Consider the following 17057-nt stretch of genomic DNA (forward strand, 5'->3'; position numbering starts at 1 on the left):
TTTATTTTGGAATAAAAAACTGCTGTATATTTGCTGTGTATTGCTTAAACTTCAATAGTTTAAGTCAGTACAATGGAGGAATTTCACTTGAGTGTGACAGTGAGAAGTTCAGGATAGTTGTTTAATGTTGTTTACGTTCTGTAAATTGATTTTACACCTTTAGTGATTCATTTTGTTTCTTGATTGTCTGCATCTGCGGTTAAGTTTTAAAGGATCTCTCAGCAGTCATGGCGAAGAATGATCATGAATTCCTCACCCCCCATTAATATTGAATGCTACGAACAAATGTGTTTGCTTTTATGCTTTTGTGTTTTGTTTTTTTTTTAAAATTCAAAGTTGGTGTTTTCAGCAAGTAAAGATTAAAGCTACTTTGGCAATACAGATAATAGTTGAAAAAGTTTCATGAAACATGCTACTGTTGAAAACTAAAGCTGTTGGAGTTATGTTTTGTATAAATGTTTGTATTTCCCTATTCTGAGCATGTTGACATTTTATGTTTTTGTAGTGGTGGAAGAAGGATTGTGGGAGAATGGACTTTCCTATGAGTGTAGGACCCTGCTCTTCAAAGCAATTCATAATCTTCTGGAAAGGTAAGAAAAAGTCTATGGCACTCAAATATTTCATTTTGATGTTTAAAATAATGCAGGATACCTCAGACCATTTATATTATTATTGATCTTAAATCACATTTTTTTAGAGGTAGAACTTTAGTGCAAGAGATGCAGGATAGAGATGGATCTCTTAAGTCGTTGACTCTGGTAATGTATCATAAAATGCTGTGCAGACTAATTAAATGCTCATACAAAGAATAATGTTGACATATATTTCTACTTGCATTCTTGTTGGGGAGCTGTTTCAAAGGCAAAAAAAGAAGTTTTTACCTTCTTGAGGTGCTTACAGAGAATAATTGTGTCTGACCTCCAACCCCTTTGATGAGGTTAAATAGTACATATCTTAACAGATAACATTAAAATATCTTAACTCTGTTCTTCCAATCATCCTAGTTACGTTCATGTTACAAGTTGACTAAATTTGTGCACAGTATTCAGGGTGAAGTTTAACAGTTCCTGACTCTGACAGGCCTAATGTATCCTAGCATTGCTTTCTTTTGTCTTGATCATATATACAGATATATATCTATGACTTGAATGCAAAGTTGTTCTGTGATTAGTTAATACACTTACGGCTTTTTCTTCTTAATCCAGCTATCAACTCTTAAGCTTACTGAAGATTATCTTGTTATTAGGCCTTCAGTGTATGACATTGCATCTTGGACTACTGCATTTTATTCCTTCTCTGTTACTGCAGTTCTTCAGGTCATCATCACCTTCCTGTATTATATTTCAGTTCTTCTTTTTGCAGATTTGGAGATCTTCTCCGAATTAAGTGTCATTAGGCTGGTCCCACTTCTTCTGAATTTATAATAATAATAACAACAACAAAATATAATGCTCCTCTCCTGTAGCTTTGTCTTACAGTAATTTTGCAGAATGCAGCATTGAGTATTTTTTCTTTCAGAAAATAAGCTAATTGAAAATATTTTTGTCTTGTCTTGTTTAAGTATCCTGTTTGCTTTGATGTAGATTTACTAGTAATCAGGTCTGCATTATGTTCCTGAGGTTGTGTTTCCATGAGTGTAGTAACTGTCGCCTTGACTGTAAGTAATAGACTACTGCCGTGGCTGAACCCCAGCCACAGTCCCTTCAGAAGTAAACCTGCTCCAACATGGTCTCACCTATGGCTGCAGTCCCTCCAGGGGTGTCCCTGCTCTGTCGTGGGCTTATCCATGGCCACACGCTTTGAGGTGCTCCAGCATGGCCTCATGCACAGCCACTGACGCTTCAAGGTGTACCTGCTGCAGCATGGACTTAGCCACAGCCACAGACGCTTTGAGGTGTACCTTCTCCAGCGTGGACTTATCCTTGGGCCACGATCCCTTCAGAGGTACACCTGCTGTATCACAGACATAACCACGGCCACAGATGCTTCGAGATGTACCTGCTCCCGTGTGGGCTTATCCACGGCCACAGACACTTCGGGGTGTCCTGCTCCCGCATGGACTCACCCACAGGTCACCGTCCCTTCGACTCGAGTTCAGACTGGAGTTGCAGCCTGTCCAGTACAGCAGCACAGAAACAGCAGCGATGCCCTGGCCACCCCCAGCCCAGGCGCATCCCCACTGCTCTTACCAGAATGTTCCCAGGCACGGCACAGTAAGGTGATCGGCAGCACAGAAACAGCGAAAGCAAAAAGCAGCCACTAACGAGCGCTAGACGCTAGTATACAATAAGGCAAGCAAGCCCCATTGCAAGCACAGAAGCCTGACAATTAATAGCTAAACAGCAATAACAGCTATCAATTCGATCGAGCACATTCCAATCAAATCTGTCGCTATCTTGAACCCCTGAAGCCCCACATTGGGCACCAAAAAGGACTCTCGTGGTTTAATCCCAGCCGGCAATTGAGTCCCACACAGCTGCTCGCTCACTCCCCCCCTGGTGGGGTGGGGGAGAGAATCGGGAAGGTAAAAGTGGAAAAAAAAACCCAAACTCGTGGGTTGAGATAAGAACAGTTTAATAATTGAAATAAAATAAAATAGTAATAGTAATAATAATAATAATGATAATCATAAAAGAATATACAATGCAAGTAATGCATGATGCAGTTGCTCACCACCCGCTGACCGATGCCCAGCCTGTCCCTGAGCAGCGGCCCCCCTGGCCAGCTTTCCACTAGGTTATATACCGAGCATAACGTCATATAGTATGGAATATCCCTTTGGCCAGTTTGGGTCAACTGTCCTGAGACAAGGGATTAAGGAATTTTAGTAGTTGAATGATTAATAGTAGTTAGAAGATTGAATCAGTAGGTAGGGGCTAGATACTTTGTTCCTCACAAGGCCGGCTCAGCCTGATAAGGCCGACTTAGCTATGGTGTAAATTAACTGAGGCGCCTCACAAGGACAGCTCCCGATAAAGACTCGAAACTTGTCTCAAGAAGCCAGCTAAAACTGACCCTGCGGTATGGACAAAAGTAAGAAGACAACTGAGCCTGCGCAAGAACAAAAGGTTACTAGCGGTGACGAAGAGGAACTATCAGCCTTCATCCCCACGACCCCTGACGACCACCACTAGGAGGCAATGCGCAAGCGCAGATGGGAGGGGTCTATGGAAATGACTTCTTGGAACTCATTTTAATACAAAGCGGGGACAGGTCATGCATATGTATAGGCATATTACAAAACTTTATGAATATGTAATATTTTACTGTATATATTTATGGTGAGTGCCGCATTGAGGCGCGCACGATTTTGGTGGGACTACCCCCCGTGCCGCCCAGCGCTGAATAAACATACCTACTTTACAATCTCATAGATTGTGGAGTCCGGTTTCCGCAAGTCAGTCCCGGCTGTGCCACCTCCCAGCTTCTTGTGCAGCTCCAGCTTTCTCAGTCGGTAGAGCATGAGAAACTGGAAAGTCCTTGACTTAGTGTAAGCACTACTTAGCAACGACTAAAACATCTGTGTGTCGTCAACATTATTCTTGCAATAAATCCAAAATACAGCACTATACCAGCCACTAGGAAGAAAATTAACTCTGTCCCAGCTGAAACCAGGACAACTACTCAGAGTGAATAAAAGTATAAAAATGAGATTCCCAGTTTAGAATGTTCCCTAGTTCTTTTGTAGCTTTGCAGTGTAAAAGGAAAAAATAATTTTATGCTTATTTATTAATCTGTGGTACCCAGCCCACTGACTTTTAAGTATGACTCCTAGTAGATATTTTTATTCATTGAACCTTTTTAAGCTTGTGAAGTGAATTTTAAAATTTTTTTTTTTTTTTTAAAATAGCTTAATTGAAATCAGTTGGCAGAGTTAGCAGAATTCTTCTGTCCAGCTGTGACGGGAAAGTCTTCAGAGCTCTTTTTCTTTCAGTCTTTGAAACGCAGTTGGTCAACACACATCAAATGTTTGCTGAAAGCCTCATTTCATGTCCCCATAAGCTGATCTGACTCCTGCCGCGGTCTCGGCCTCTTGCTCTTGGAGATGAGAGTCCCACCGCTCTCTTGCCGCGTGCCGCCAGCAGCTCCGAGGCGGCGGGGCCGGCTGCAAGCGGGGCCTCGCTGCGGGGCTGGGAAACTGTCGCCTGCTCCTCGGCTGGAGCTGCTGTGGGGGCACGCCTTCAGGAACACCCTCGTTTCAGAAGTCTTCTAACGAAGTAGTGGTCGAGGTGACTCAGGAGGATGGTTTACCAAACACCTATCCAATTAGCTACCTCATTTTTACAGTATTATAGCTGAGTTTATTTTAAGTTATATGCTTTTTGGGGTTTTTTTGTTTGTCCTACCAAATCTTAAGTTAACATCATAATTATTTCATTTAAAATAATAGCAATAAGAGTGTAGGCTTTATTAAGAAGAGAAATAATGCTTTAATTTTTGAAGACCCATTTTATCCCGTGTTTAGAAAAAGCTTGATTAATAAAAAAGAAGTCTTGAATTTCTTTTTGATCTTACCAGAAAGTGACAGGGCTGTTGCCTGTGCTTGAAGTTCCGAGGAGTTTTTTTGGTGCACTTTGCAGTTAGCGAAGGACAGGCTTTCTTCTCTCGGAAGCCGCTTGTGTCCCACCAAGATGTAATCTTCCTAGCAGGGCAGTTTGGTCTTTCTGACCAGCTGCAGCTGCGGTGATTCAGCTCCTACAAGGAGCGCTGGTCTCTGCGGGACGGGTGGCAGGCGGCACCAGCTGCCGCGTGCCGCTCAGAACCGGTTCCAGCCGGCTCTGTCAGAGAGCGACCCTCCCGCCAGCGGCGCAGCCCGCAGCACCGCGGCTCAGCCACGCTCGAGAAGAACGCGGCAGCTGCTGGAGAGGGGGCATGGAAAACCGTTGTGGCAGGAGAAGCTGGCGGCGGGAAGCAAATGGCGGCAGGAAGAACCGTGGTGTAGGTGACCCCCACCTCCTCCTCCACCCGTCGCCTCACCGAGGAGTGAAAATATACGGGAAGTCGTGACTCGGAGGAAGGGAGGAGAGGTGTTTAAGTTAAGCCTGGCAAGGGCAAGAAAGGGTATTTGCGCAACTGTGTACGGGTTTTTTTTTCTCAGTACCCAAATTAGTGATCTGAAGTTTATATTAATTGGCAATTTAGAAAGCGTTAGATCATCTGCGGAAATAATACTCCAAATATTATGGTATTATTTCATAATCATTAGCGTGCCCTTGTCAGGTCGATTTTTTCATAGAAAAATCAGAAATATGAGAGGTCAAGTGGCAGTGAAACGCTCTAACAGCTGTACCGCTTAGGAAGAAAATACCACTCGGCCTTAGCTAGAGAAGTGAGCCAAGGAGTTCAGAGTGTTTTATGTCCTTATTTCGTATGATTAAATAACTGCTCTTAAGTGTATACTCTCTTGGGATTTTATGACCGGCTTTTTTTTTTTTTTTTCTTTTACACAAGTTCATTGTTACAGCTTACTCTTAAAGACTAGTTACCACTGAGTGTATATACAGCAAAAATAATGCCGTTCTGTCATTAATTGTTCTTTCGTCCGAATCCGAGATCCATGCTTCTGCAGTCATGTTTCCCATTTCCTATGGGATTATACCTTAAATAACCTGTGATTTGGTTTAGCATGTGGGGGTTGGCTGATTTTTAAGGCCAAGTCTACCCGTGAGGACTTTTTTCTAGGAAAGTAGCATTAGTTTGAGGCAGTTAAACCTGCCTTCCTGAGACATGATGATGTGGCATTAAAGTGTGTGTGATGGGGGAGAGTTTATTATATTTTTTGCTAGTACAGATTATTTTCTTTAGGGAGCTGATGTAAACTTCACAGACTTCCTTTTGTTTGTATAAAGTACGCTGACACTGCCAGACTTTCTCAGATAGCAAATATTTCCTAGGGAAACAGTTGCTGAAGCATACTTTTTTTCCCACCAGCACAAGAGCAGTGTCTTTAGATCTCTGCTGGTTTAGCTTTCATATTCAGTTTAAGATATTGATATATTCAATGGAACTGGATTCTTTTTGCTTTAATTGAGAAAGTGCTGTTAGAATTTTCTTCAGCCTAGCTTTAACTTTGGAAAACCCTGCCAAGTTTATACAGAAGAATTAGGAGCATATTAGTATCTACATTGTACATTTCCTATCTATGTCATCTAGGTATGCTTTTGAAGTATAGATCATGCAGTTTTTCTAAACCTTACAGAATGTACTTTGCCAGAAGGTTTCATGTGATTTTTAATTTTGTTTTGTTTTGGCTAATCTCTAGCAACTGTTATAGAAATAAAGTATTGGAAAACTTTGAAGCATGGAGAAGTATAGTTCTGCCATCTAAATAAAGAAATACTGATTAGGCCTGAAATGTGTAGGGAAAGCTCTTACTTTGCTCATGATCGTAAATAAACCACTAGCAACAAAGGACCACTTTTTTGGAGTTTTTGAAACAAAGATATTTACCTTACTGAAAAATATTCCTTCATAACAGATTTCTATATGTGAACCCTTGGGCAGTACGTTCAACTGCATGTTTAATGTATGAAGCATACTTAAATTGTGTTGGCATATTGCTAGTGTGATTCATCTGTACAGGTGAACTTAGAAAGGCATCAAGCGCTCCTTAACTTGTCAACCTAAATTGGTTATTGATCACTTTGCATCCTCACTGTTTGTTTGCTGGTTGTTTGTTTTTTTTTTTTAAAGCCACAGAATATACAGTTTCTGTAAAGAAATTGTGCACTTCTAAAGTAAAGGGACCACAGAAAATAGGTAACTTATTGCTCTAAATTTAGTAACGTGGGAGTATGTTTGTTGGAGTGAGGTTTTCTGAGAGAGGAAACAGTAATCATGGAAGTTTCAATACCTGAAATCATGCTGTGGATCATGTAAAGGAAAAATGGTTCATTGTTAATATTTGGTTAATACAATTTCCTGTCATTCATGTACTATACCATGCCATTCACGTGCCACAAATACAGGAATGCATGTTCTTTATCATGAAGTCTGAGAGAAACACTGTATAGAAAAGAATCGGTGCTATGAATTGTCTTCGTTCAAGAAGAGGAGTTTGAAAAATAGGATGATAGATCATTCAGCAAAAAGAGTAGCATGGGGCAGAAAAGATCCTGTCAGAGATGAGGGGAAAATGCATATGTGAAGATCAGCATCAGTGACAGCATCATGAGATTGGACAGTGATTCTTTATGACTACTGTGGGTAAATAGAAAGTGGCAAAGTTACATGGAACCCAAAAGCTCCAAAGTTGGTTTCAATATGATGGAAATTCAGCTGCTTGATCCCTTAGATTTACTGTCTTCAAAGACTGCTTTTAATTACATCTTTCAGATGGAACTAGTAATTGTTGCTGTAATTATTTTCTAGGTGCTTGATGGATAAAAACTTCGTAAGAATTGGAAAATGGTTCATAAGACCCTATGACAAGGATGAGAAGCCTGTTAATAAAAGGTAAGGTGATCTATATATCAAGTACAGTTCCTGTCAATATTGTATATTACATGATAGTAATTTTGGAGGTAGTTTTTGTACTACTTTTACCATTTAACAAGTAAAAACACAGACGCTATTTGTTCATGTCAGTAATACATAGAAAGCAATTAAGTAATTTTTCAGGTCTTGTTATGATAATTTAAGATAAGAAGGTGAGGTTGGTATTTATCCCTTAACTCCACAGAAATATCGCATTTTTTTATATCTTTTGAATAGCATCTGCCTGTTTCTCTCATTATACAGTAGAATTCCAGGTAGTTATAACAAATTATTTGGATTTCTGGACACTTAGCCCCAACCTGACATTTTAAGCAGTAAAATAAGTAGTATATAGAATTACTTATCCATTTTCTTTAAAGCCTTGATGAACAGCTTTCACTGATTAGGCAGGCTGACAAATCAGACCTATATGTCTGATTAATGCGCTTCTCTTGCAGCAGCATAACCATGGAAAAGGGCTAGCTGTCTCCACTTGCTCACTGCTATTTCCTTTTCTAGCTCTAAAGGTTACAATGTTCTCAGATCTTCTGGTACTCGCATTTATAGTCATCCGCTAAACAAGTTCTGTCAAAAATAATCTGAGTTAAGCTGAAACACAGATTTTCTAACGGGAATCATTTTGACAGAACTGGGTTAGGAAGTGACTAAACATGCAGTTATGCTGGAAGATTTGAAGGTAATGAGCAAGTGGAGATGAAGTGGGGTGGCAACTCCTTCATCCAGCGTAGCTACACACACAACAGCATGTCTGATGGCAGCTGTAGGTACAGGTGGCAGTCATTCTGTAGATCATACATACCTTCTCCCTCTCATCTCTTTATCTCACTGCATTGTCTTACAACAGAAATGTCTTACCTCTGTTACAGTGTAATACTACAAACGGTTGGCTTTATTCTGTAACAGACTTTGTGTTAATCGGTTCCAAACAGCAGTTGTTTTTAAGATATAATGCAGTAATTAAACATGAATTTGTCTCCTTTCTAAAAACAGAAACCATTAACTTAGCATGGGGATATCTTTTTTTTTTTTTTTTTTGCTATTTCCTCTTTCTGGCTAAGTAAACTTACACTGTGTATGTGTAACCTTTGATTTCACATCAATCTAATGGCAAGAAGCCATTGAAAGATCCAGGTTTTTCCATACCTTTCTCTGTCCTGGCTGTATGTAACCACCTTTGTCCCTCATGTTTTCTCTGCTGCTTTTCTGATCACACCAAGATCTAGTTTAATTTTCTGGAAGATTAATTCCCTAAAGTGACATAAGAAGTGGCGTCTTTTCCAGCTTCTGGAAAAGGGAGACAGCTCCTTTCAGCAAAAGCGATTTGTTTTATCAACTTTACTGCCAGCCTTAGTGCTCAGATTAAATGTATTTGTAAGTCTCATGTCTGTTCCTGGTGTGTATCAATTTAAGAACTGAAGCATCTGATACAGTAAACACTGTCTGTCAAAACCAGCAGCAGCCCTGCTGTGGAAGGTATCGTTACTTTAGAATTCTGGCAGATTAGTAGGTCCCATGTCTTATTTACATGTGTGTAACACCGAATCATGTACAGTGAGGTGGTCTGTAGAGGATAATTACATTTGTAAATATATGTACGGTATGCACATAAATAACTGGTCTGGAACATGTTACAAAAAATGAATTCATGTTCAACTTAAATAGTATTTGAAGTATTCCTGTATATAAAACTGACATTTTTATAGAGAATTTTAGGACTGAAGGGTAGACTTTTCATTTGAAGACAATAATGTTTGTTGTTGGTTTGTGTGGGTTGTTGGTTTGTTTCATTTTTTATAAAGTACTTGGCACTATAGATCCTATGGACATATACTATTTTAAACGCATTTATTTAGTGATAATGGTCTCATTTGAGATAGGTTTTATGTTGTTTCAGGTTGTTAATTTTTCTGCTATAAATATATCATTGGAGTTAACTAATCTTACTGAAAGACGGTAGTAAAGACTGCAGAAGTTGGCAGTAGAGTCAACTGTGGACAGTAGCAGCAAATAGCAGGAGGCTTTGGGGACTAATTTGTCCAGATATTTTTTATTTAATCTTTTAAGCTTTCTTTCTTAGTATAGTACAAAAAACTATCTTTACACAAATTAAGTGATTCACATTAATTCCATATAAATTCTTTGTGGAACTCTTGCTCTAAGCAGCTGCTTGCTGTAGATAAAGCAATAAGGAGCAGTTGCAGGAAGAAGAGGCCAACTTTCTGTGGGTATTTTAGCACTGTGGGTAATGCTTTCAAAACCGAAAAAGTGGTATTTTAAAAAAATAGTAGCTAAACCCATGTTAATATATAAAACACTAGAAATAAGTTGCAAGTATGTACAGTGATCAGATTAAGGTCTGGGAACAGGTAATCCCTGTTGAAAATGCATGCACTATTCTCCTTGAATAGGGAAAGAGATCGATCGATCGATCGATCTACCAATCGATCTATATAGATATATACCTTCCTTGAATGGAGAAAAACTGAGCAGGTGTCATTCAGGCAGAGTTTGTTCCAAATGGTTCCAAAGTCTGCTTTTATAGTTCTGCGTGTGGCATAGTTAGTCATCTCAAATTCCCAACATCCTGAGTAACTAACTTCATTTCAGGAATATACTGAAAAGTCTTGGACTGGGTGTAAATAAACAGGGAAGGAGTTAAAACTCATGCGGCTGGCTTTTAAGGAGTAAATTCATTCAGGGCCTGTGATTTTTGTGAATGGCATTAAAGGAGAAGGGCAGGGAGGTCTGTGATTTTAGAATGAAGTCAGAGATGAAGCGGAGCATGGCAGTGGCCGTGACCTAGTTAGTCCTGAGATGTGAAAAGGAGGTCTAAGAACAATAGATGACCTTCCGAAGCCGTATTAGAAACAATATGCAAGATGAGCTTTTCTGGTCTTTTCAGGAGGAGTGAGGGAACAGCAGAGGGAGGTACAGACAGATCTGTATACGGTTTTGTTTTGCTTACAGTGTGAACCAGATGCTTTTGACAGGAAATTTAGTGCAGAACTTGTGGGTTTTCTTTCCCGAGTATCTTTAATATTGTCTGTCACTTACTAAATAATTCTTCATGTTTTGTTGTCTGTTCTACAGCAGTGCATGTCTAAAATGTGTTTCCACACTACTGCTGGAAAATGGCAAACTTATTTATCTACACAACTTCCTGAAGGAGATCTGTATGTTTGGAGTTTACAGAACTTGTCTGATACAAGGCATTGGTAGTGCCTTCCACTGTGTGGTGAAAATTCATCTTCACAGTCTATTCAGAATCACTTTCCAAGTTTTGTACAGGGTTTTTTGATTTCGGAAAGCACCACCACAAAATGTTAAAAATCTTATTGACAAAAAAATTTATTACTATCTTATGCAAGGATCTTTGCTAATTATTTCAGTGATCGTTTTCTTGGTGTGTAGTAGGAAATTGGGGGAAAAAGATCAGTTTGTTTTGAACTGTATGAGCAACTTATGTGAAGTGGTTAAGCTGTTTTTAATTTGCTTGAATGTTCTTTAGAACATGTGAAAAAAATCGTTGCTTTTTGTAGCTTAAATAAGTGATGGGTCATCCCCTCTTCCAAAAGTCTGTTAGGTTTTTTTAGCCTTAAGAAGAAAAGAAGTTCCATTGGTGAAATATTTTGAAGTAGAGTTTGTTTCTTTTTTTGTTACTAGGTGAGAAGACTGAAAGATAGGAATGGTATCTAGATAGCCACGTTACCCTCTGTGCGCTTGAAACAGTGCGGGTGGAAGAGTGGAATTACACTTAGGCTGCAGTGAAATAGTTCTTTAATTTCGGTTTCCAAACAGATTTCTGTTTGTTACTGTGCCATAAGACAGCTAATATGACAACTTCATGTGATGCTGATAGAATATAGAAATTCCTGGGTTACGCATGCATGGGCTGTATCTTAATAAATACGGTGTCCTAAGCATTCACATGTCAACTCTCCCCCCTTAGATCTAATCCATGAATTTTTACCACTGTAACAGAGTTCAGTCAGTACATCCATATCCAGTTTTGCTCAATAGTGTTTTCATTTCTTTGGAAGTATCAAAATCGGACATTAATCAGAGCCATCAAAACCTGAAGACTGCAGACACTTTAAGCATTGCTTCCTCTTTGAGATCCTGGAAATTATCATTTTCCTGCACTTCCCTGGGAGTAGTGGTAGGACTTATCCAAGGGATATCCAGATCAGTGATACCAAAATTGACATTCAGCATTGTTGCAAGCCACTGTTGCAAGCTGCATTCGCTTTCTGCCATGCTGATAGGTACTGACTGACAGGAGTTCCTTCATATGAAAACATCGGATGTAGTGAGCCCTAGAGAAGAACTGCAGTGCTGTGCCGTGCCAGGAGGAACTGGAAACTAGTGGAACTAGTGCCTATCTAAGGCTGGAGCACCGTGTCTGAATCTGATACGGAGGTTTGGTCCTGGCACACGACGTTGCACAGATAATGCCTTTTGGCAAATGTCATTAAGGTGTTTCATTAAATGATGACATAATTCAGTAAAAGCATGATAAAACAAGTTTAAGTGATCTATTTAAATTTTTAATGAGATTTGAATTCCTCAGCTGAGAAATGGTAACTGATTGATTGTGCATGTACAGTTCACTGCAATGCAGGGAAAATGTCTCAGTTTAAAATTGGAGGGTTTTATTTTCTTGAATTTGAGAAAAGTAAGCCATATAAATTATTTTAATTCTGCAAGTTTGTGTACTTGTATTTTAACCATGTTTTAAAAAATTCAGTAATGCGATCATGTGTGTTTCTTGAAAACAGTGTATAGTGGTACTATAGTAATATATATGTACAGTGTTGCCAACTAACACCATCATAAATAAGGAAAGACTAAGAAGGAAAATAATAAAAATCATTCTGATTTAATTTTAAATAATGTGTGCTTATTCCTAACTTGTCAAAATAAATGTGATAGAAATACTGACTAATAAGAAATACTGCCTATTTTTCAATAATTCTTCCTACGCCTGTAAAAATAGGCTTTTCTAGTTCCATTTAAGAGGCTTAATTCCCAGACAAATATTTTCATATTTTTGAGGTTTAAAGTCTGAAATGTTTTGTTCATCTTTGCTGAGTTTCTTCTCAGTCTTTCTTATAGTTTCAGTAAAATCATACACCAAGCTAGTGTATTATATCTGTGGTTGGTTGGTTTTATTTTGTTTTGTTTTAAATTGGTAATCTTGTGTGTGCTAAAGCTGACTTAATTCATACCTACTCTGAAATATTGGGTAGTGTACCCAATGGAATACGATCTGCATTCATATTTTAGCAGAAGGAGTAGATATAAAATACAGATTATAAAATAAATGTTTTCACATGCATTTTTCAGCAAAAACTGGTGTCATTGATACCAGTATGCTTATATTTATAAATATGTTTTAAAGTAATTTAATATAATTATATTCAAGTATACTAATCTAATACCATTAATAAATATAATGTATTTTTATGTTTTGTAGACAGAAGACAGTAAAACATTATTAACAGCTTAGGGTTACTTAAGGATACTATTAGGATGGTTTGGGAAAATGCTATTCAAGCACCACCATTTTAATTACTATTATCTATTCCAGACGTGTGCTACTGGTAGTCTTGGGTTATTTTGTTTGTGTCATATTCCAGGAATCTTGTATGTAAAATTCTTCACTGAAAATGATAGCACACTGTGCAGGAAAAAAGCATTTTGGACTGAAGGTCTTAATGTTCATGTGCTTTATTACCAAAGTAACTTTCTAGATAAGCTATAAATTAAGGAGTGTATTCAATTGTCTGATGTTTTGCATTTAATAATGAAAATAATAAAACAGTATTTTATAAGAGATGGTAAGAACTTTCACAGAGCATACCGTAAAATTTTCATTGAATATATTAAATACATGACCCAGTTTGCATTACCTCTGCACAGTTATACTTTATGGTGTGAGGCTACAGCCGTTATCTTTTATGAATGTCCTTCAATAAATGAAACAGGAATCTAGATTGGTATACTTGTAGCAGCTACCACTGAGGACTACTTTCTTCCTGATAACGACCCAACCTTTTCATTTTCCTTTCCTGGGGTAAAAGCATTAAAAAGACAGTGGCAAAGCAACCCCAGGCACCGATTCTTCAGGTTCCTTGACCCTTGCCAATCAAGATAAAGTCCTGGGAGCAGTAGGAGGACTCCCTCCACGGGGTCACTGGAGCAGTGCTTCTAGTACGCTGCATATGCCCACTTCAGCTGATTCAAATGATGCTGTAGGGTATCTTACACAGCGGTTTGCTGAGTGCATGGAACTGAGCCAGACAGCTAAGATAAAACATAAGGGATGTTGATAGGTGTGCCATTGGTTGTTCAGTCCTGTGATGTTTTGTGTTTTGTTGATAGACATGAGTTTGAAATTCCTTCTTTGCAAGTATATCCTTGTCTTGATAATGAGGGTTATAATATTGCAGTGACCTCTTTGTATGGATGCAGCATTATCTCAAAACGGGACTGCTGCTAATGAAATTTATTGTGGTATTTGCACTGTGTGTTTTGGAGTGCCTGTGTGTCTCTGGCAGCCACAATGTAGATTGTGGGTTCCTCAGCTCATACAGAAATTCCAAAACGCAGGCAGGATGGTATGAGGCAGGAGGGAGTGCAGCAGAATTGGCAAAGGTTGGTGATCTGGCATGGCAGAATCTTGTAAAAGATTTGTAAGCTCCAGTTGTTTGGCTCCTAGTGAGCTTCCAAAACAGAAGCAAGATACTACTGACCAACATCTACCAGTTTGAAATGAATTGCTAGCAGAATTCTTATCCCTTTCTGTCTTGAGAAAGAAAAATACCGTCTGGCCCACTGCCTTTAAAGGTGGCCTGTCTTCCTGTGCTGTACTTGACCCAGTAGCAATATTCAAGGTGCCATCACAGAGTATCATGGAGCTTTCACAAGTTTGATTTTGGTGAGGTGCCTGAGACTTTGGATTGCCTTTTTCCTTCTGAAATACTCTGAATCCACCTATTTGCAGCATATGTTTATAACTACCATTTCCCTGTAGGATTTTGAGGAAGCCAAGATATACAGGATACGTGTGTTGGGATATGTGTGTTTCCGTGTGCAGCCAGTTACACAATTCAGGTCACCTCTTTCACCATTTTGGGAGATATGGTGGCATATACTTTTGTGGATTCCAGTTTATAATGCAGATCAGTTATCTCTAGAATTTTGAAGTTAAGGATCTTTTTACTCATTTGATTAATGTAAATGAACAAATATATAAGGCTGCTCTTGTCATCTTTAACTTCTGGATTTTGTAAAACATTCTCTTGTAGTTATTTGCTGGCAACATTTATTGTATATACAAATATATGTATAGGGTTACTGGAATGCCTACATATGTTCCAAATATTTGCATTGTTTAATGTAATTGAGACACTACATTATTTTTCACACTTTTGTAACTTTTTAAAAAGATAGTTATTTAAATGGTTGAAATACTTCGGACTAGGGGTGTACAAATGGCAAGTAGTTCAAGAAAATCAGCTGTGTATTTCTGTTGTCTGTTTCTTTTCTTTTTTGTGCCTTATTTTATTTATGTGTTTTAGAAGTGACTTAGTATCGTCATTAAGTGCTTTTGGATACACTCGTGTCAGACACCTGAACTTTAATAATTATGTATGAAGCCTGGCTTAATCAGGACTTGGTGACCAATTAGTGAAGTCCCACTAATGTTTAAGCTCCTTTTCTCATTATATGCTCACTATTGGCACTGTATATAAAGGATAAACTAAGTGCCCCTGATGTGCTGTTAATTAGATTTGTCAGGACTCCCAGTTGCACTGTCTGCCAAACACAAGTGTTGTCACTTACTGTATCAGTAATGAATTGACTTAAGAGCTTTTGTAGATATTTAGAGGGCCTTAGTTTTGAATACTTAAATCTGTTGCAGCTATAATTGTAGTTACAGCTATAGCTCTGCTTACTGTACTGCAAGAACCTCCACAAACAAGAATTTTCTTGAATTTCTGAAAATCAAGCTGGATTTTGTGCTTAAACTGATTTAAAATCCTTGCAGGCAGTATGTCGTCTTTTGAGTTCTGCAGAAACAGTGGCACTATAGGATTTGGTTTCAGTCCAGTTCAGAAGTAAATACTCTTCCTCATATTCCCAAATAAAATTGATGCCTAAAGCCAAAAAATTCTTCAGTCTCTCTCCAAAAATAGAAAAGTAAGCTTCAAGTGAAAGCAATTCCATTGAATTATTTCAGTCAACAATAATACCTTTTTCATTTATTTTTCTGACACTTTTATACCTCTTTAAAATAACTTAATCTTGAAATACAGCTTTGTTTCAGAACGGAGTTTTCTAGGTTATTTATTCTGAAAGTCTGTTTTCTGAGACTTATGTTCACTTAAAAAATTTTTGCTAACCGTTATTTTCTGAAGTCTCAGACTAAAATGGACTTGTACTGCAGTATGTTTGATTGATTGCTTTTTTTCCCTTTTAGCCAGTATGGAACCATTTCATTCTTGGTTCATCTGTCTGCCAGCACACCTTCAAGCATTAATGCCGTTTTTGTGATCTTGTTCATTTTAACTGGTTGAAACCATGATTTCAGACTCTCTTTTCTGCTTTCCGACCCCCAAATCTTTCTTTCCCAGTCTTTGTCTTCCTCTTAATCAGGTTTGGTTGCATATACCTTTGGTGAGTTCTCTTGAATGTGAGCTGTAGCAGGTAGTATGCTAGCACGCTGTTCTGTGCATCTCATTAGTCTGTAGAACAAGTATTCTAAAATATTGCAAAATAATGTTGTCTTTGTGGCAATACCACGCTATCCGTTAGGCATTGTGCAATCAGGTTGCTTGTTTAAGAAATCATGAGATGATGTGATATAAATGGACTATTCTGTGACTGATATATCAAAAAAAGTTATGGAAATGCTGATTTTTAAAAGATAATTGGCTGGAACCATTTATAAAGTTGAAGAGAAAGCTGAATTAGTCTCCTGAATGCTTTTAGTGTTTTGGTGTATTAAATTTTCAGATTCAGGATAATAACACAGTTTTTCAAAGTAGCTTGTCTTTGGTATTAATTTACTGCTAGTTTAGAAGATAGCAAACTTGAATGAACACTTGGTATATTGTATATAATCTAAATAAGGCTATATAAATCAATTTTTTTGTGTAGGACTAGTAATATAAATAAACCTATGTTCATCCTTTCAGTAATGAACCAGTGAGCTGTAGGCCATCCTTTTCATGAGTAAAATGAACATTGCAAAGGGACCAATCTGCTGATGTACAGTAATTACAGAGTGGATACATCTTAAAATATATCATCATTAATGAACTCTGTTACCTTCAATTTATTTGGCAACTGAGTAAAGCAAAAAGTTCTGAAGTATGGCTCTAGTCCATTGTTGAAAGCACAGAAGTAATGCTTGCTGAGGTTTTCGAGTTACTTCTTCCCACCTTTCTCCCTTCTGTTTGCTTCTGAGGGTTTGTTCTTTTCTCCTACGTAATCACTGTAACTGAACTCTGTTCTGAGCTCAGTAATGTTTATTTTTAAACCTGACTAGAATG

At 38.2% G+C, this 17057-nt stretch overlaps 1 protein-coding gene across 2 annotated transcripts in view; it reads left to right on the forward strand.

Moving 5' to 3' along the window:
- MED13L (mediator complex subunit 13L) overlaps positions 1-17057 on the forward strand; it is a 203286-nt gene that overhangs the window by 92413 nt on the left and 93816 nt on the right. Inside the window, exons 3-4 of one of the 2 annotated variants that reach the window (XM_075167253.1) lie at positions 506-590; positions 7372-7455. In XM_075167253.1, coding sequence (XP_075023354.1) covers positions 506-590; positions 7372-7455 — 169 coding nt within the window. The remainder of the gene's footprint in view (positions 1-505; positions 591-7371; positions 7456-17057) is intronic. The other variant, XM_075167254.1, reaches the window with a different exon arrangement.

Source organism: Calonectris borealis, chromosome 18 (genome assembly GCF_964195595.1).
Source record: "Calonectris borealis chromosome 18, bCalBor7.hap1.2, whole genome shotgun sequence".
In the NCBI taxonomy this organism is placed as follows: Eukaryota; Metazoa; Chordata; class Aves; order Procellariiformes; family Procellariidae; genus Calonectris; species Calonectris borealis.